The 21383-nt window shown below is 38.9% G+C and overlaps 1 protein-coding gene across 2 annotated transcripts in view; it reads right to left on the bottom strand.

The window, feature by feature from the left end:
- cep120 (centrosomal protein 120) overlaps positions 1–19110 on the bottom strand; it is a 36932-nt gene extending 17822 nt beyond the window's left edge. The window contains exons 1-14 of one of the 2 annotated variants that reach the window (XM_062972143.1): positions 18828–19110; positions 14158–14314; positions 11792–11918; positions 10487–10628; positions 8996–9144; positions 7677–7874; positions 7111–7338; positions 6791–6995; positions 6416–6584; positions 4905–5054; positions 4355–4537; positions 2383–2479; positions 2152–2304; positions 602–691 (exon numbers count right to left, since the gene is read on the bottom strand). In XM_062972143.1, the coding sequence (XP_062828213.1) occupies positions 602–691; positions 2152–2304; positions 2383–2479; positions 4355–4537; positions 4905–5054; positions 6416–6584; positions 6791–6995; positions 7111–7338; positions 7677–7874; positions 8996–9144; positions 10487–10628; positions 11792–11918; positions 14158–14314; positions 18828–18876 (2097 nt within the window). In that variant the 5' untranslated portion in view covers positions 18877–19110. The remainder of the gene's footprint in view (positions 1–601; positions 692–2151; positions 2305–2382; positions 2480–4354; positions 4538–4904; positions 5055–6415; positions 6585–6790; positions 6996–7110; positions 7339–7676; positions 7875–8995; positions 9145–10486; positions 10629–11791; positions 11919–14157; positions 14315–18827) is intronic. The other variant, XM_062972144.1, reaches the window with a different exon arrangement.
- Between the last annotated feature and the right edge of the window lie 2273 nt (positions 19111–21383).

The raw sequence follows: 21383 nt of genomic DNA, 5'->3' as shown, positions 1-21383 counted from the left end.
ACAACTCTTAATCAGGTACCCTTAATTCTGGAGTATTGCTGCAGGATCTCTTTGATCTTTGAGTTTTTCTCCCACCCTGATATTCCACGGATGGATGGGCCCCACTTGCCTGGTTTCCAACAGACCTCACAACCCCTGAGGATGCCTGCCATAGATGCGGGCGAAGTCTCAGGCGGGAATGCTTCTGAATCATGGCCCTGCAGTCCAGAAAACTCACAGCAACCCAGTGATTCAGGCCATGAAATCCTTCGACAACACATAGTCTTGATTACTGTCTCAAACAAAGTTCTACTCCTAAGTTGATGTCAGAAAATCAAGTTTATGTAATTTTATGCTATGTATCATTGTGTTTTTAGGGCTTGATCCCCATGTAAGCTGCCCTGAGTCCCTTCGGGGAGATGGGGCGGGATATAAGAATAAAAGCTATTATCTATTGCAGAGCATCTTTGCTATCTTTGTTTTGAGTTGGTTTTCTTTTTGTCCAGCTGCACTACACTTCTGGGCTCCTTTTTGGTAAATATATAAATATGTCCCCTCATCATTGCCAATAACTATAATAGTTTATTCATATATGAGAAATCTAAAAGGAAAAAAATCTTACTTTTTTCTTTACCAATGCTTCCCTTTCTCGATCCCTTTTTCTCCACTCCTCTGCAAGAGTCTGCATATGAGCCAATTCCTTCTTCTTCAGCTACAAAGAACAATTTTAAGAGACTTATACAGAAACCAATAAAAAGATACCCAGCAATTAAATCAACTACAGAAATCGCAAGCAAAAATTAATTCTCAGATATGATGAACAGATTCCATAAAAACAGACTTTCTTCTTTTTAGAATTTATTATGTCATAAACCAATTATGTCAGATAGATTTTGGAGTTGCACTTCCACGAGGTGAATGCTGCAATAGCTAATGTGCAGCTTAAAACATGTTGAGAAAATCTGTTGTTTTTTTTTTGCTTTTGTCTACATTATAACAATTGAGGTATAGCCCAACAGACAAGAAGAGTCACCCTCTCACTTTTGAGCTCAAGAATTGGCAATGCAGAAGATATTATGCAAATACAATAATATTTTTTAAAGAAAAAAACAGATCAGAGATTTTTTCCAGCTTGCTGCCAATATATGAATGAACATGGCTTCAGACTATGCTGGAATTAGTAGTTTATTAAATATTCCATCTAAAATAGGCACCATCTTATACATTTAACATTTAATAATACCTGTTTAATAAGACATGGTGAGCACCAAAGATGTTGTATATTTGCTCACTTACATCAAAAGAATTGCATTCCAAAACAAAACAAGATCCCTTTCCCTACTCATCCATTTATTTACAACATATCTTTAAAATCTACCACATATTTAGACCCATTCAAATTTGTGTGGATGTATGTGTTTGGAGGAGAAGGATGTGTCTGTTTAGCACAGGGATATCTCCACAATGCCATCACATCTTGTTCCTGGTGAGATCAATCACAACCACAGTAATGTAAGACTTACATAGAACTAAATTGCCTTTCTGAAATGAGCTCTAGATGAATCTTTGGAAATTACAACTTATCCAGAATGCAGCAACATTGGATGCTCACTTACCTGCATTTGATGCAATCAAGGAATGCAGTTCTTATAGACTTTTTCCTGGGGAAAAATCAAAGTCTTGGATATATATTCTAAAGCCCCAAATAACTTGAGTTTCAACTATTTTTTTTCATGTAATAGCATGCCTCTGTCTTGTACATCCTTGCTGTGGCAGAAGTATGACGGATGGGAACAAGAGAAAGGACCTTCTTAATGGCCACACCTCAACAGTTGAATGCTTTGCCTTATTGAGCTAGTTGAAATCATGTTTTCTATTATTTATTTAATTAATTAATTTATACTGCTCTTCTCCCCCAGGGGACCCACTTGTATGCTGAAGACTCTCCTATTTATCCAGGTGTTTCATTTGTGAGTTTTATGTGATGCTTTAATGTTATTTAATACATTATAATGTTCATAATTTTACTGAATTATTGATTTTGATTGTTTTAATACTGAATACACATCAAATGCTAGTATGCATTCACTTTTTATGAATAAAAGTAAATGTTAACCTTTCTACGGAACAGATCCACAATTTGATTAGAAGTTATAAAAAGTGTAAAAGAACCTGATTCTCAAAAAGGTCTTCTTGTAGCTCCTTCCACATCTCCAGTTCAAGTGCTGCTTTGTATTCCAGAGTTTCTCGTGGCTCTGGCTGTGCTTCGGTAGCACTGCGTGGCTGAGGTGGAGGAACTAGTGGTGGTTCATCTTTACCTAAACACTAAGTACAGAAATTATTTCAGATAATTATCCATTACACTGCTTGGCTCTAAACAGAAACAAACGTATTTCCACTTACATGAGAAGACTCAGAAACCAGAACCTCATGCATTTTCACAAGTCCATAATCTTCTAGAGTCACTGTGTATGAAAGATCTGCAATCTTGTTGCTTGGCCTATAAGCAATATCCAAAACAATATCATTCCCTTTTCATTCAAGACTGCAATATTGCTACCCACTTCCATTAATTTGCAATGGAACAAGGAAATTTAATAGAAAACTAACCCTTCAAAAGAGAATATATACAGTATCCTGGAACTATAAGGATATCTTTTTACTACAAAACTTCACCTACAACTATGAAGTAACCATCATTCACAACTGCATTTTCACTTATATGGTTCAGGCTTTCTCTACTAGATATAAGTAAGCTGAAATATATCTATTTCAGATTCGACTATGCAGAAAAATGAGTGAAGCATTTTTGGGGAGTCCAAGGTAGGGGAAGATTCAAAACAGATACAGACACCCTTGAAGTTACCAAAACTTAGCCATAATTCCATCTGATAACATGGTACTAAAAATATTCACTAAAAAAACTTACTGTTCTGAAGAAGAGCCCTGATAATTTTGAGGAGACATTTTTCACAGCCTAATCAACAAAGAACTTTGTGCTAGATGCACTTAGCATATATTAAAGGGGGGGAGGGGAAGAGTCTGTTATCGAGATCACTAACAAAATATATCACCCTTTCTTTAAGGGATCATATCTATTCCTACTTGGGTCTCTGTAGTCTGTATTCCTGAATATTACAGGAACTGTTATTCTTACTTATTGTTATCAGCTGGGTTTGCTCCTTCAGATGTTGTGCGAATTCAGTCCCTTCCTCCTGAATGTTGCTTTGAACCTCTTCCTTTTCCCCACAGCATGGTTTTCTTCCCTTCAGGACCCTCTTTCAAAACAATTAATGTAGTACTAGCTAAGATTCAATTGCTGCTTCACTTTGGAAACTTCCAAGTTTGCTTAAGCTGTGCATTATCATAATAAACTCATTCAAAAAGCCAATTACATGGAATAGTTCTTTTTTTAGCCTATGAAGGAAGGGTTTAGCAAGAGGAGAAGGCACGTTTTGACTCAATGTTTATTTTTCTGTAGATCGTCAATGTGAGTAAAGATTCAGCCAATATTTGCAACTCAAGAGTACTGTAACCTCAAATCCATACACAATTTGTCAAGTGCAGAGATTGGTTAGACACATTCAGATCAATTACTGCTTATAAAATAAATGTCTCTGACTCTTTCCAGTTTTTAAGACTCTTAAGCTTTCTCTTCTCCAGCTTGTTATAAAGTCTAGTTTAAACAGCATACCATAAAATAACACACCATGTATTAATTAGATGGGTACAAAATCTCCAACTTTCGAAATAAATGAACTAAATACAAATGACTACTACCTCTTCATTCTATTAGTAAAACACATTGGACATGAAGTGCTCATGCCTATTAGGCTTTGGGTAGCACCATCTAGTGGCAACCAGAGCTAAAACAATTACAATGGTCTTGGGATACAAAGTTTTAACATGCTACAATATTACTATCGGATAGGAGAAATCTTACTTTGAAATGAATACACATGTTTCTACCACTAGAAAATTACATAAGTGCATTTCCCAATTCTGTGAAAAAACTGAATCTCTACCAATCCGCAGATAATGCTCAAAAGACATAAAATTGTATTTGGCACATTTATATACACTCATAAAAGTTCAAAACACTTTAACTGAGTATATCTTTTTAAATATCTCTACCACAAAAGGATCTCCTAAACTATTCTGCCCACAGCCCTTTTTGAAATACAGAGTCCAAATTAGAAAGTATCCACTTTCAAATATGGTTTCTTGGAGGTGAAAGTGTGAAATGTAAAATTGTGATCTAAAAAAATAAGTATCAAATTGTTATTAATGCAAAAATATATTTCAGTAGACTATTCCAGTGTTAAGTAGAACTGATTTTAACAAAGGATGAGCAATTTTTCAAAACAAATCATACCCTTGTGCTGCTGTTATAGGGATTGTTTCAGTGAAAGTCTGACGCCAGCACTGCTCCCCATTTGCCCCTAGAAAACGAGTTTTTTCTGTGGTCAAAACACTTGAAAGCTGGAGTCTTGCAACTCCTAGAAGCAAGTCTTTTGTTGTTTTATCTTTGTGCCACAGCTCCACCAGTAATGGTAACCTTAAACACGAAAATATAAACATCAGTAAGGAATCTGCATTTTTGTTTTAATTGACACATCATCTTCTAAAGGATTTGTTTAAATATAAATAAAACATATATAAACCCATTTTTACACATTAGAAGCAAACCCCCTCTATCTGACAACATTCAATCAATTAGTTTATTCGTTTAGACTGTTTATAGGTTACTCCTTCATCAAAAAATGTTCCTTGAGCAGTTATGAACACCCACTGAGATGCTAATTCAGTGGTCAACTTTCACTGTTTTTCTCCTGCTGTTTCAATACTGCCAGCAATCTTACCATGGACATAAATAGATACATATACAGATACTATTTTAAGTGATATCCCAGTACATATGCTACCTGAAAAAGGTATCCTGAAGCTGTTGGGGCATCGTTGCAAAATCAAATGCACAATAGGACTGAGGAAGAAACACTTCAGTGTTTTTTCTTACTTCCACGGGGGGATTTGTCATAATGGGAGCTGCACTCCCAAAAAATGGATATGAGTACCTATTGAGGAGGAAAAATAAATAAACCAAATTTAATGTATATGGATTAAATCTTCAAATTTTAAGTAAATATACTCCTACCTAACAATTAATGATATATAAGAATGAAGAAATGATGTAAACATCATCTAATTCAATATTTATTACAAATATTGGCACGAATTGCTAACAAAACTGAATTGTCAATATTCAAGGACATTAGCTCTCTAAATGCAGAGTTGTTGTCCAAACAGCCCTCATTTCAGACAGAGTCAAATAAAAAAATGAATTCCAGATGGTCCAGTTAACTCAAAGACATCCCCTTGTTCATCGAAACGTTGCAATGATATACAGCATCCATGAAATTGTCAGTATATTCCTGACTTCAAAAAGTATAAACTTGATTTGAACAGTCAGCCTTCCATATTTGCTGGGGCTGGGAGTACAGGACCCACATTAACATAATAAACTGCCAATAAAGAAAATTGTATTTTTTACCTGAGGCAAGACCCTTAAAATTTCTAGGTCTTCCAGCATGCTCTATGGTCAACCCATACTGGACAGAATCACACTGGAAAAGCTAAACATTCCTAGAGAAGTGTTATCTCTAGAGATCCTTTGGCATGATTGGAGGAAGTTGATCAGAGTCACACTGGAGAACCTAGAGATTTCTAGAGACAATTTCTATTCAAATCTGTGAATAATCAAATCCGCATAACTCCAACACTACAAATATGGAGGGACAGTTGAGTATGCTCTTGTTCTCTACTTAGAAGCAGGTTATCCTTAAATTTTCATAGTTATTTTCTAAATTTGTAGACCTTAATGGCATTTACAAGATGTGCACACAGTGAAAGATTATCTTTCCCAAATACATTATGCACATTCTCGAGCCTAGTTCCCAATGAGAAGCCAGAAACTCCCTTTAACAACTAAGCAAATCTCCACTCTGGCAATCTCATTAGCCGTTTTGCTGTTTTTTCTCTGAAAAAGTTCAGAAATCCATCGAACCCACCGATCACAATATCAACCACCAGAAATATATAAGAGGATATAAGAGATATAAACTGAATCTCAAAATGTTTAAGAGACAGCAATTACCTTTGAGTATTATTACATAAACATGCTGCACCAGAAGAACAAGGTGCCATCCGAAGAGTATGTCATTAGAAACAGGTGAACTGTATTTTTTTATCACCAAGTGAAGACTATTTGAAGGATCATCTAAATCAGTGGTTCTCAACCTGTGGGTCCCCAGGTGTTTTGGCCTACAACTCCCTGAAATCCCAGCCAGTTTACCAGCTGTTAGGATTTCTGGGAGTTGAAGGCCAAAACATCTGGGGACCCACAGGTTGAGAACCACTGATCTAAAACATACTGTACCTTAACATGCAATTGACTGGAAACCCAGCATCTAGATTATGAATAGTTCTAAGGTCTAGCGAGAAGCAGAAATGATGGGCGGCTGCTGGAACAGCAATTTTTGGTGCTGAGGTAGATTCAGAAGTATTGGCGTGTTGATTCTGGGAAGCTGGTATTTGAGTATTCAACACTGGAAACAAAACAAACAAACTTTTAGACATTACTTTAGTTTCTGCTCTGTTAAGAGAATGTATGCATGATGTTCTCCTAAGTTTTATATCACACTATCTAGTGGGTATGAATGTGTATATGCCTTTGATATTATTTCAAGAATATCTTAGTAGTAGAGAACAGTTAAAACTTTACAATGGAAATGAATATCTATTGAACTCCTACCTTTCTTCTGTGGCTTTGGGTTCTTGTCATATTGAAGACTTTCTACTTCACTTTCAGTTGCATCCTCTTTTACAGGAGGAGAATGACGAATCTGGGCTGGTGTATTATGCAAATTATGTTCGGGTCTCTTTTCTTGATCTTGTGTTGGAGACAATGCCTTTTTCACAGTTTCAGAATCGGCCTTTGCGCCCACTTGGATCGCAGGCTAAACAAAATGCAGTCTTTAATGAATATTAAAAGAACATTTTTATATTTACAAAACTTCTAATGTACTTCTACAGTAAAAGGTAAGCTGAAACTACAGCAGGAATGAGTTCTACCTGTGAAACTCTGCTATCTTTCTGCAGAGATACTGACACCCCGACAGTGGGTGCCATATCCAAAGGCACTGGGGGAAGTTTCTGCCGAGCTCTATTGGGTGGGAAAAGAACGAATGCGCCTTCAATAGCTACTGGGTGTTGATGGATTTCCACATTTCCTTTCTTCAGCAAGCCAGTTAGAAGTACTTCAGTGCTTCCGAGAGACTGATCCCCACAGCAAAGATGGATCTATTTAAAAAATATCTTTAAAATAACTGAGTTACAGACCTCAGACAGCATATACAACTATAAGATTTCCACAAAACCAGCACATCAAAAAGGGGCCTAGGTGTTTGCCCACCACTGCAACCCATTATGCTGCCCAAAAGCTGGATCCCAAACTTTTCTAGTACAGATTTTGGTATGCAAGAGAGGTGTACTGCTCTATCCTAGTTTGGCTAATAGTAGCATATCTGCCAGCAAAACATCCTTTTATTGACTTCATTATTTTCTTTTCTTAATAAATGGCTCCAAACTGAAAAAAACAACTAGAAATGAATAACGACAGATGACTCATTGTTGCTCACCTGCAACTTTGAATGAGACAAAAAATACGCTCTTAAAACCTCGATGCTGCTGCGTATTTTAACAGATGCTCTCTCTGGCTCAAAGTTTGGATTTATCAAGTCAGTAAACGGTTCATTGGTAACATCATTGCCCAATAGTGAGTAGTAGAAGAAAAATTCAGGTTGCCGTTCTGGAAGTTTCATTGTAGTTGGAATTAGCTATTATAAACAGAGAGAGAGAGAGAGAGAACAAACTAAAGCTCCTCAAATATATTCAGCAGCATTTCTCACACAAAGAAACATGTAATATGGAATATTGTTTAGATATTTTGCACATGATATAGATAACAATGGGGTCTGGGAATGTCAACATAATCAGAACACAGATACCTTGCTCATCTAACAAGGTTACTCCAATTAAGAGAGCACAACTATAATTTTTGAGACCTATTTACAGTTTTAATAGGAGCCATTAAATAAATAACACAGAACCAGAAAGGTTAAGCACAACCAACTGTATCACATTTTCTACGTATCTAAAATCTGCAATATCTATCCAAAGCTTGAAAGTAAAACAATAATCTTATCTGCTTATATTTTTGTAGTAATAAGGGTACAGATAGATGTTTTTGTTTTCTTTTTAACAATAACACTTTGTGGTGTTTTGTGCATAAAGTGACATGCACTTGACATTTCAAAAAGGCTCATTTTAAAAGCCGTTTGAAGAGAATTTTTGACATAGAATCATAGAATAGTAGAGTTGGAAGAGACCTCATGGGCCATCCAGTCCAACCCCCTGCCAAGAAGCAGGAAATCGCATTCAACATGTTCTATTTTTAAGACCAACAACAGCCAGACATTAGAAAAACAGAACTTCAATATAATGGGTAACAGTATCATGATGTACATATGTAACTATTTATTAAAATATTTATATGCTGTCTTTATTCAAAGATCTCAGGGAAGCTTACAATAAAATCAACTTTATAAAATAAATAATTACAACTGTTTCTCAACTGTTTCTCAGTTTAAAAACAGACAATTTAAAACAATCTTGTATCATAAAACACATACAGCCAGGATATCAGTTTGGTCAAGAGGCTTTACTAAAACTCAGTAATTTTGATGTTATTACTAGCTGGGCTTCTAGAGAGAGGGAATTCCAAATTGGAAGGCTACTATATAAAAGACCCTACACCTATACCTACACACAGACAAACATAATGACTAACATTAACATATTCGTCATTTTCAGGAATTCCCATGTCTAGCACTACCAGAATTCAGATCTAGAGGTGAAAACAAGCAGCTATATTGAGAAGGTCAATCAGTATTGTTACCTGTTCTAACCGTGTGGCAAATGCAATAGTAACAGACAAAATGAAGCAGTCTCTGCAATATTCTGCTGGTCCAATTTGATGATATCCTTCTTCCTCATTCAGCACTGCTATAAGATTTTTGGGATCCAATCCCGGAAGTTTCAGAGGTACTTTAAAAATATAAAATAATTAAAAATGTAGTATGTGCTAACACCAAGTATGTAAATGATCCAATAGCTCTTTTAACAATGGAGCTATTATATTATATATTAAAAATTATCTGAAGAAATTGTATAGCTAAACATTATTCTGTTATTTTGACCTATTAGCCAAACATAACTAGTAAGGAATGGTAGGAGAATGAAACATAGAGTTGAAGGTAAAACTCACCATTTGCAACACTCCACTGAGGCTGAACTTTACTAATCTTGACCAAAGAATGTAAATAAACTTCAAGATAGAAAATCAATTGGAAAATAAAGGTGAAAGATGAAAACATAAGCTTAACTATCACACTACTTGTATGTGATAATTTTTCCTAGGCTTTATTTCAGTAGCAAGGACTGAACATTATTTTATTTTTAAAGCAAGGAATATTATTACACATAAACAGGGGAAATAAGAAAAGGGAAAGGAAAGGGACAGAATAGAAAGGCTGAATAGGCATGAATACAAAATCTAGATGTTCCAAATCTTATAAGCAATATCTGTTTTTAAAAACAACTGCACTTGAAGTTCAAAACATTTTCACACATAATGAACAGACTCCAATGTATCCAGTCCTTGTAAATCATTCCAATATTTAGCATTACAAGATGTGGGAAGCAGGGAATGAAAATCCTGGCATGCTCTCAATTTAAGTACCTAATGTCACTATATGAAACTTTATTGATCTTCAGGAAGCATTGTAATAACTACATAAACAAAGCAGTTTACCACCCTGTATAGAATTAACACCTTTATAAAAAAAACCTATTTGACTTAAAAATGAGAAAACATGACATCCTAAAATGACCAAATTTATTATGAAAGTGAGAAATCAATTATTTCAGGGCCAGAGAGAACAGATCTCAGACTTATAGGACCTAGGATTAACTGGCAAGTGCTTGCAACTTTAGTCAGGACCACAATAGGGCCTGGCTAAATTAGGAAGTGTGCTCTACCATGTCTGTATTGTAGTCCTTCCTATAATTAGGAAGTGTGTTTCTAGACAGATGCTTAACCTCCGCATTCAATTTCTGAACTGATAAGTTTGGATTTTTTTTAGCAGACAAAAAAATTTGAAAACCTGCCAATAATAAAAATAATTCTGCCATAGTTCACCAATAATTTTCAGAATACATTAGGCCAGTGGTGGCAAACCCTGAGCTTTTCCCACTCCCTAGCTTGGGCACTCAGTCTCTAAAGGTTCAGCATCAGTGCTATAGGCTCTTCAGATTTTATATAAACAACTATCTCTGAAACTGTCAAGAACACAATAGTATTTGTTAAACATTTAATTATTTTACTAACCTGTTACATCTCTAGGGGGTGCTTCCTTAGCTTTAAAACCATCCACAGGTGCTTTGGTATCAGTTTCTAACATTAGACTTAATTGTAGTTCAGATTTAAATTTTGTATATTTATTGCTGAGTAGAGGGTACCATTTTGGCGGCTGCAGGATTCCATTTCAAACAAAAAGTTGGGGAAATATACACATTAAATGGTTAACATCCAATAGTTATCAAACATTTTCATAGATCTTGGATTTAAATTAAGATAAATAATTCTTATTGGTCATATTACATCATCACTAAAATAAACAATTAAAAATAATTTCTTAGTGCAACTTGCTTCTCATTGGCTATTAATGACTTATAATAGTAGACTTTAAGGTTTTCCTTTGGGTCCATAAAATAAAACACATATTGTATGTATTCTTAATAATTGCTATATTACATTTACCCTATTAAGAAAACAATAAGAAAATCATCAATTCCTTTAACAGTAGCAAAAAACAGTCCACACAGAAAACAGGCTAATAATGTTTTGGCCTGGCCTTCTCTCTGATATGCCATGTTGATACAAAAGGGGCTCAATATTTAGTAAAGCACTGGGACTACATGAATATCCAAATATTGCTAGACTCTAACTCCTATCAAAACAGCCCAACGTGATAAATGTTGGGAATTACAGACCAACATTATCTAGAGCACTGCTTCTTAAAGCTGTGGGTGCCAACCCCAAATGATGTCCCCCTAGCTCAGTATTGGAGTCACAACAAATGTGGCAACAGTAAAAGGTTTCTGAATGTCACCCATTCACACAAGACTGTTAAGCATCAACATGCAGTGTTCACAATGGACTCTGTAGAAAATGCTTCAGGTGCACTCCACTAATATATATATATATATATATATATATATAATATATATATATATATATATATATATATATATATATATATATATAAAAAAAAAATCTCAGACAGTTTAGCAAGCCTTGCAAATGCTGATTTATTATCAGTAAATGTTTAATTTTATACCTATTTTATCTACTTACGTACTTGGGGTCGTGTAAAAATTTCTTAGGTGAAAAGGGGTCATGAGTGGAAAAAATTTAAGAAGTCCTGATCTACAGAGCCACAAGTTGCCAGTCCGAATTTTATTAGTCAAACAGTATCACCCAAATAGCAGTTGATCACTACAGTGAAAAATTAAGTCTAGAAATATATATTCAATATATTATCTGAATCAAAGAAATTTAATGTGGGACATTTAATAGGGATCATATTTTCAATCATATGTTTAATATGATATCATATTTTCAATATGATACCTTTAACAATACCTGCTTCTTCTCTTGAGCAGTTCTTAAATCAAGTATAACATAACCTATACTGTCTTTGGCTGCAGTTGAAGAATCCACAGCAAAACACTGCAGTTTAATAGGCGTTCGTTGTAATCTGCAAGAAAATAAAAGTACAATCCAGGAAGAACAAGGATTAATACTGTGCATACCACCTTGTATATAAAAATTTTAAAAAGCAAAGTAAGCTTTGGACATGGAGTGGATTTTAAATACGACAGTTTTATATTATTAAAACGAGTAGCACCCAAAACAAAACAAACAAGTAGCACCAATTCCCTTGCATGAATTATGAAACTTTATCAATTAACAATAAACATATGCATGAAAGTTTCTAATCTAGTAAATGGGCTCAAGGTGCTTGATGACAATGGAATATCACCTCAATCCAGGCATGATGAGATTAACACATGAGTAGGAGAAAGAACATTTACCCTGCCCTGCTTCTCACTGTTCCCCTCATGTGAAGGAGCATTTCAATTGTGCCCTCATGTGAAGAGTTCTCTGGAAAAGATAGCTTTTTCTATGTGTAGAAAGCTTCTTCTGAAAGTTACTAGTTCCATGAAGGGCTAGTATGCCATCTTAAAATATATGTTCTTGGCAGAATGTCTGATGCTACCATGTTGTTGTGCTTTCATGTGTCTTTTATAAACCCTATACAGCAGTGGTTCTCAACCTGTGGATCCCCAGGTGTTTTGGCCTACAACTCCTAGAAATTACTGCCAGTTTACCAGCTGTTAGGATTTTTGGGAGTTGAAAGCCAAAACATCTGGGGACCCACAGGTTGAGAACCACTGCTATACAGAGAAAGCTGGCGAAGAATTCATTTTTGGGCATGTCAAAATATGGGGCAACATAAATTTCTACTTAAGAAAGCAATCTGTACCTTTGTTTCCAAAGCTGTATCAAATGGAAGCATAAAAGGTGATTTAAAATTTTTTAGCAGAACCTTGGGGAAATTATATAAGCAAAACCCAACAAACACAAAGGAAGCAAATAAAATCACATAATTTAGAAAACTGTTGTGGCTCAGCCATCATGGCCCAGGTTTCATCAAGAGTTGGGAGTCAAAAACAGATGAGGAGACAGAATTCGAAGACATTCCTGCTCAGAATTCAGGCCCCATGGTCTTGCAGGTGCCGGATACGCTAATTGGCAAACATTCCGAATTCTCTCCAGCGTTAACCACACCAGATGGTACAGACTTGGGGGGAGAATGGAAGTTTTAATCTGAGAGTTTGTTACCCATGATAGAAGTAAAAAACAAGGACTGAGAAGAAGTCAAAGACTCGCTCTCAAACTAGATAATGATTAGTTTTCCCATGAGAACTTTTGTGGGCCCTGTACTCCTTTTTTTTTTTCGTGTCAAAAGCATTGTACGACAAATACATTTCAAAATGATGGGGGGGGGGAAAAAGGAAATCACAAGCAACTAAATAGTTTTGGACCAAAAGCTGGCAACAGCAACCGCATTGTCCGTAGCTTTAAACAACTCCTCCTCTGTACATGAGGCAGGGCATTGTGGGCAAGCATACATATGCGGAGTTGTTTGTTCTGCTCCACAGTCACACAAGGTGGAGGATTCCTCCAGGTAGTGCCATCTTGCCAGATTGTCTTTTGATCTGCCCACTCCACTTCTCAGTCTGTTTAGGGACTTCCAAATTGCCCATTCTTGGTTTGCCCCTGGAGGAAGACCCTCATGGGGGGCCATCCAGTTAGAATTGCCAGGTTTAGCTGCCCAGAGGGACACCCTTGCTGTTGCTGGAGGAACATCAAGAGGAGTGTACTCCCTAATTCTTACAGACTTGGGATTCTGTTAAAAGTACTCTGCACTGTATTTTCATTGCAGTGTCAACTTTGCCTTTCCTCGGAAGAGGTTCCAGTTTCCAGCTCCTTGCCTTGTCTTCTGAATCCGTGCCAAGTTTCCAGTTCCAGGAGAGCCGCGACTCCCGAGTAGACCTTGCCTTCTTACCGTGACTTCCTTGTTCCTGAATCGAGATTGACTTCACGTTATTTACCTTGACTTTGCTACAGGACTTTTCAAGCGGATTTGCAGTGCTTGTTTTCCACTATTGTTTCATGGACAAATTTTGATATCTACGGGAAGCTATCGAGCTTCACTTGTGGATTGCAAATTGGGCATTGATGAACTCTTTCTGAATTGCAATAGACTATATATTATGGACTATTTCTTACTTTGATTTTCCACCTTAAATGTGCATAGACCTATATATTTACTCTGCTTCAATAAACAGCTTGTGTGTTATATTGGCTCCTGCCTGGTTTTCAAGTGCTCGCGCTGCCTTGGGGTGCAACAAAACCAATGAGAAACTAACCTGTGTTGGTGAAGTGCTTTCCTGTCAAGTTCCCAAGCTAATTCTGTTGCAAATTCAGGTTGATCAGTATGTTCTACGGGATCCGTAGCTAAAAGTTCACCATCAAATTTTGCCTCCACCACCACCATATGTTTGGGACGTTTGGGAAAATAACGTCCTAGAAAAGAAGAAAAATACATGCACTCAGAAGTTCTCATATGAAATAACAATTTAGTAATAAAGCATAACAAGAAAGCTTGCAAGTTTTTGCAAATACCTAGACAGCATCAAGTTAAAACGTGTTAAAGCGCTGAGCTGCTGAACTTACAGACCAAAAGGTCACAGGTTCGAACCCGGGGAGCAGAATGAGTGCCTGCTGTTAGCCCCAGCTTCTGCCAACCTAGCAGTTTGAAAACATGCAAATGTGAGTAGATCAATAGGTACTGCTTCTGCAGGAAGGTAACGGCGCTCCGTGCAGTCATGCTGGCCACATGACCTTGGAGGCGTATACGGACAACGCCGGCTCTTCGGCTTAGAAATGGAGATGAGCACCAACCCCCAGAGTCATACACGACTGGACTTACCTTCACCTTATTCAAAAATTATTTATGAGAAAACAAAAGATGTTTATTTTGATGTTTGTGGAAATATCAACTAGAAAGAAAAGATCAAAATGCAACCAGGAATGTGAATACAATACAGATCTTTTCTGCTGGATACATTAGCATAGGCAAATGCTGTGTACTTTAAGGCTTCAACCATAACTACATTTCCCCATTAAGTTCAGAACTAGACTGCCAAGCAAGCAAAATTCTCTAAAGCTACCTTTTAATGAATATCATAACATTCTAGGGGAAAGATCTGTGAAAACCACCCACTGATATAATAATAATAATAATAGTAATAATAATAATAATACTTTATTTATATACCGCCCTATCTCCCGGATGGGACGCAGGGCGGTTTACAGTCATAAAAGCAAACACAAACATTACATAACAACATAATACACATTATTAAACAAAGTAAAATAATACAATTATAACAATAAATCACACTTACATGCGTATAAGGACTACGCATGAAGCTTGGAGCCTTTCAGCAAGTCCAAGATGTCCTAGACAATGAAAACATGGATTCCTGATGCTTAGTTCTATCTCTGGATTCTATTTTTGAGTGTATCAAATTTCAAGTCTCCTAAACTAAGAACTATCTGTATGGATTACTGTATCCACCAGTAAAAATGCTAAAATCACTTTCTCTTGTGCTGTTCTGTGCTGGGAAAAGAAACTTCTGCTATACCAATTCAGTATTAGATTACCAAAACATCTCAATTACAGTGTTAACAGCTGTAATGCCATTTCTTTGTGGGTTAGTAACCCTACTCCTCAAATGCTCCAATGACCTGAAACGAATAGAACATACAGTTTTCCATACATAGTTACATCTTTCACTTACTCTCTTATGCTGAATTGTACATCTTAAGTACAGTAGAGTTCTGGTTATCCGACTTCAGTTTATCTGACACACCGTATTATCTGACGCACTCCAGGGGGGCGTGGCAAGGAGGGAAGGGACTTTTGCACCCCATGCACGGAGGAGGGTGGAGAGGGGAAGGCCAAACTTGAGAGGCGCCATTTGAGAAACTTTGAAACTGAGGCCGCAGGAAGGTGCCTGGAGGGCGGCAGGCTCAGAAGGAAGCTTTAATGGAAAATTTCTCCCCCCCCCCCCCCTTCCTTGTTTACCTTTGAGGAGCTCAAAGGCTCCCACCAGCTATTCCTAGGGGTGGGCAGCGAGGCAGGCTCAGTGTGGAAAAGGGCCTGGAGCCGCCATGCGCATGGCTGCCTCTGACACGGCGTCTGTCTCCCCCTCCGCCTGCTCCTCCTTCGCATCTTCCTGGGGCAGCCGGAGGAAGAGGGAGAGAAAATCTCTCTTCCCTCGCCCTCTTCTCTCAAACTCCCTGCTGAGGGAGAGAAAAGCTCTTCTCTAGAGCTCCCTTCCTGCCAAGGGAGAGAAGAGTCCTCCTCCCCCCCCTCTTCTCTTGGGCTCTCTCTCTCCCTTCGGCTGCTCGAGAGAGCAATAATTCTCACTGAAAAGCATGTCAACACTCCCAAAGATACCTCAATGAAAAAAAAAATCACATTGCTTATTTCTATTATTCCCAGCAAGCTGTTACCATGGCAAAGGATTCACAGGCTTGCAATGAAAACAACCTTTTAAATAATGTAGCTATTTATAATGTATTTTGAGGTGCTGGATTCTACAAACACAATAAAAACACATGTAGTTCTTTCACAAAGCCGACATCCATAATCAATTCAGCTATTTTAAGTGCCAGTGCTGATATTTTAGCACAATTTTATTTAGTGCTTTCAAACAGGTTTTTGTGTTTCTTATCAGTAAATAAGTCTTTTGAAATCTATTAGAAAAATGCAGTCTTTTTGTACTGTTTACTCCTTATTCCCTAGAGAAATGCCATATATTATAAATAGAAAACAGGGATGGCCTGTTCCTAATGAAGCAAATCTGGAGTTATTTTGGATTTTAAATGCCAAAGCCCTAAAAGATCAGCATTTTAAAAAAGGTTTTATAACTCTGTTTTTCAGGCCTGTGAAAAAAGTAACTGGCGTCTTCCTAACTCTAGTTTTCCATGCATTTTGGACTCCAGCTCCAATAATCCTTGTAATTGGCCATGGCAGCTGAGGCTTTTGGGAGTCCAAAGAACCAGAAGACTAAAGTTCAGGAATCACTGAATTGTAGGCAATATGCAGAGACAGTACATCTATAATGTAGAACTAGTTAGATAACAATTTAAATGACATGGACCAGTGCTATGGGTTCATGGGAGCTGTAGTTTGGTGAAACACTGCCACTCTTTGGCAACGAAGGCTAAAGACATTGTAAAACTACAGTCCCGTGATCCCATAGCATTGAGCCTTGGCAGTTAAAGGGGTGTCAAACTGTGTTAATTCTACAGTGTAGATTCGGGTCCAGATTATCTGGTCAATCGCATCTCCGTTTACAGAGACGCTGTGGTCGGCAGATGGGGCCCTGCTCTCGGTCCCATCCTCATCTCAAGCACGGCTCCCCTCCCCCCCACCCCTTCCCGGTCTCTGGAACTTCCTCCCTAGGGACAGAAGATTAAAATGGTTCCCTCAATACTGTCAAAAAAAATGACTGAAGACCTTCCTATGCGCACAGGCATATGGATAGGAGGATATCTGATATACTTTCCACAAATGGATAAGATGAAGTGGAATACGGAAATAGCAATAACAATGTGTTGTTGAAGGCTTTCATGGCCGGAATCACTGGGTCACTATGAGTTTTCTGGCCTGTATGGTCCTGTTCCAGAAGCAGTTTCTCTGGACGTTTTACCTGTATCTGTGGCAGGCAACCTCAGAGGTTGTGAGGTCCGTTGGAAACTATGGAAGTGGGGTTTATATATCTTTGGAATGTTCAGGGTGGGAGAAACAACTCTTGTTGGTTTGAGGCAGGTGTGAATGTTTCAATTGGCCACCTTGATTAGCACTGAACAGCCTTTCAGTGATTAGCATTTCTCTGTTCTGAATTCCAGACATGAATCAATCAGGGCCAGCTAAAACCTCCCAACAAAGGATTCCCCCAGGCAGTAAACAGCCAGACCTTGAAACTGAAAGGCTATTCTATTCAATGCTAATCAAGGTGACCAATTGAAACATTCACACCAGCCTCCAACAGACAAGAGTTCTTTCTCCCACCCTGAACATTCCACAAATATATAAACCCCACTTGCACAGTGTGTTTCCAAAGGCATTAATGGCCAGAATCACTGGGTTGTTTTGCATTTTCCGGGCTGTATGACCATGTTCCAGAAGCATTCTCTCCTGACGTTTTGCCCACAACTATGGCAGGCAGCCTCAGAGGTTGTGGGCAAAACGTCAGGAGAGAATGCTTCTGGAACATGGCCATACAGCCCGAAAAACTCATAGCAATGCAGTGATAACTGGCCATGAAAGCCTTCGACAACATATTGTGCTATTTTGGTTTTTTTAATTAACAGGTACGTGATTATTGTCTGTGTTGTATCATTTATTGTATTCATTTGTTTTGTTGGAGGCCACCCCGAATCCCTTCAGGGAGAGGGGGTGGGATATAAATAATGTTTATTATTATTATGTTTTCATTCATTCGTTTTTAGATGCACCTGTAGGTCTGCTCGTACAGAAGCATGCCCCACTGAAATCAACTGGAGTTTCATTTGAGGGGGCAATGATAACATCCCTTTCCAGATGAAAAACATTGCTTAGATCTGATAAGGTCAGCAGAATAGCCTAGAGAACTGGGAAAATCCTAGACTGCAAAAATTAAAAACATTGGCGAACAGATTCCCAGGATTCCAGTTTCTAGGAAAACATTTACAACAGGCATGGGCAAACTTGGTGCCCTCCGGGTGTTTGGACTTCAACTCTCAGCATTCCTAACAGCCTCAGGCTGTTCCTTTTCCGCTTAAGCGGCTGCGGGGGGAAAGGAATGGTGGGAGTTGAAGTCCAAAACACCCGGAGGGGCCAAGTTTGCCCATGCCTGGTCTACACTGCAACATTAGTGTCGTTTGACACCACTTCAACTACCATGGATTAAAAGGATTCTTCATCAACGGAGAGAAAGGGGGTGGGGGTGGAGAAGAGAGCTGGACATTCTCTCCGCTTTACCTTCCAGGACAGAAACCACAACCAGCAGCGGGTCGGCCTTGGCGCCCATCTTCCCCGCAGGGCCTGCTCGCACAGAAGGCCGCTGGACTCTCCGGTGGCCGAAGGGAGGCCGCCTGCCCAGTCTCTCTCCCCGCCCGAGGAGGAGGCCCTGCTCCACCTTCCCGCTGCTCCGGGCTCCTTTCGCGCCTCACATTCAACTCCAGCCGCCGCCTAGCAACCCATCGGCGTCAGACTCCCCGGAAGATAGCAGAGCACAAAGACCGACACCGGTGGGGAAAGAGCGGCGCATTTAAGTGGTGCCGTCACTTCCGGTTATTCAATCCTTTCTTCGTTCCCACGTTGCGGCTGGAGGTATGGACTGGGCATGTGGCAGCGCCACCTGTCGGATAGAAGGAGGAAATGATTCCATAGTTACATGCATACAAGAAGAGACGCAAGAGACACACTGTTGTCGAAGGCTTTCATGGCCTAGGCAAGGGGTCACGAAGGGTCGGAAGCGACTGAACGAATAAACAACAACAACAACAAATGTCCAGGGTGGGAGAAAGAACTCTTGTCTGTTCGAGGCAAGTGTGAATGTTGCAATTAATCACCTTGATTAGCATTGGAAAGCCTGGCAGCTTCAAGGCCTGATTGTTCCCTCTCTGGAATTCCCCTGTCTTGTTTCTTGTTGTCAAGAAACAATCAGGGCCAGTTTACACCTCCCAACAAAGGATTTCCCCCAGGCAGGAAACAGCCAGGCCTTGAAGTATGGAATAGTATGGAATCCTGGGATCTGCAGTTTTACAATGTCTTTAGCATTGTGTTGTCGAAGGCTTTTATGGCCGGAATCACTGGGTTGCTGTGAGTTTTCCAGGCTGTATGGCTATGTTTCAGAAGCATTGTCTCCTGACGTTTCGCCCACATCTATGGCAAGCATCCTCAGAGGTTGTGAGGAAACTAATCAAGTGTGGTTTATATATCTGTGGAATGTCCAGGGTGGGAGAAAAAGCTCCCCTGTTTTCAGAGTGATGTTCTTTATTTGTTGTCCTGATTTTAGAGTTTTTAGATTTTAGAGATTTTAGAGTTTCAGGACAGTAAATAAAGAACAACACTCTGAAAACGGGAATCCCAGACATGAAGCAATCAGGACCAGCTAACACCTCCTAACAAAGGATCCCCCAGGCAGGAAGTAGCCAGGCTTTGAAGCTGAAAGGCCATTCAGTGCTAACCAAGGTGGCCAATTGCAACATTCACACCTGCCTCCAACAGAAAAGAGTTTTTTCTTCCACTCTGGACCTTCCACAGATATAGTTTCCAACAGACCTCACAACCTCTGAAGATGCCTGCCATAGATGTGGGTGAAACGTCAGGAGAGAATGCTTCTGGAACATGGCCACACAGGCTGGAAAACTCATAGCAACCCGCTGTGCATATAGTTACATACACGAAGCTAGTTAAGAATAGAGGCAGAGAAACAAGAGAGACACTGTGTTGTTGAATGTTTTCATGGCCAGAATCACTGGGTTGCTGTGAGTTTTCTCGGCTGTATGGCCATGTTCCAGAAGCATTCTCTCCTGATTGCCACGCATTAGAGCTGCAAGGCTATTCAGTGCTAATCAAGGTGATTAATTGCAACATTCACACTTGCCTCAAACAGACAAGAGTTCTTTCTCCCATCAACAGGGATGGGGCAGATATTAAATCATGATAACCATATCAGAGAAACTAGAGCTGATGCAATTTTCTGAATCAGCACCCCCCCCCCCCCCAAATAATCCCAGGATCAGGCCTAAAAACCAAGATACCCAAGAACCTTTTTTGGGGGGGCTGTGCAATCAGTGTGGGCCAAAACTGACATTCAGTATATTGCACAAAACAGCTTAAATACTGTTATGATGCTGATTCGAATCATCAAAACTGCAGATTATCATTTGATGTGCAATCTCTATTCATAGAATCATAGAGTTAGAAGAGACCACATGGGCCATCTAGTCAAACCCCCTCCCTTGCAGGAAAAGCACAATCAAAACATCCCTTACAGATGGTCATCCAGCCTTTTTTTAAAAAAATCCTCCAAGGAAGGACCCTCTACCACACTCAGAGGCAGAGAGTTCCACTGCTGAACAGCTCATACTGTAGGTTTTTCCAAATTTCCTGTAATTCGGACCCATTGCTCTAAGTCCTAGTTTCTAGGACAGCAGAAAACAAGCCTGCTCTCTCTTCCTTGTGACATGCTTTCACATATTTATAAATAACTATCATGTCTCCTCCTGGCCTCCTCTTCTCCAGGCTAAACATACCCAGCTCATAGGGCCTGGTCTCCAGACCTCTGATCATTTTAGTTACCGTCCTCTGGACACCTTCCAGCTTGTCAATATCTCTGAAATTGTGGTGCCCAGAATTGGACACAGTCTTCCAGGTGAGATCTGATTAATCTTTCTCAGCATGTGCATATGAACATTATAAATGTTTAAGATTCTATGAATAGCAAAATGTGTAACTCAACCAACACAATAAATGCAAGCTGTAAAATATCATTCACCAACACCACTTTTTTCACTTCTGTATCTCTCA

Source organism: Anolis carolinensis, chromosome 2, assembly GCF_035594765.1.
Source record: "Anolis carolinensis isolate JA03-04 chromosome 2, rAnoCar3.1.pri, whole genome shotgun sequence".
Lineage (NCBI taxonomy): Eukaryota > Metazoa > Chordata > Lepidosauria > Squamata > Dactyloidae > Anolis > Anolis carolinensis.
The sequence above is the reverse complement of the archived record's forward strand: the minus strand, read 5'-3'. Positions and strand labels throughout refer to the sequence as shown.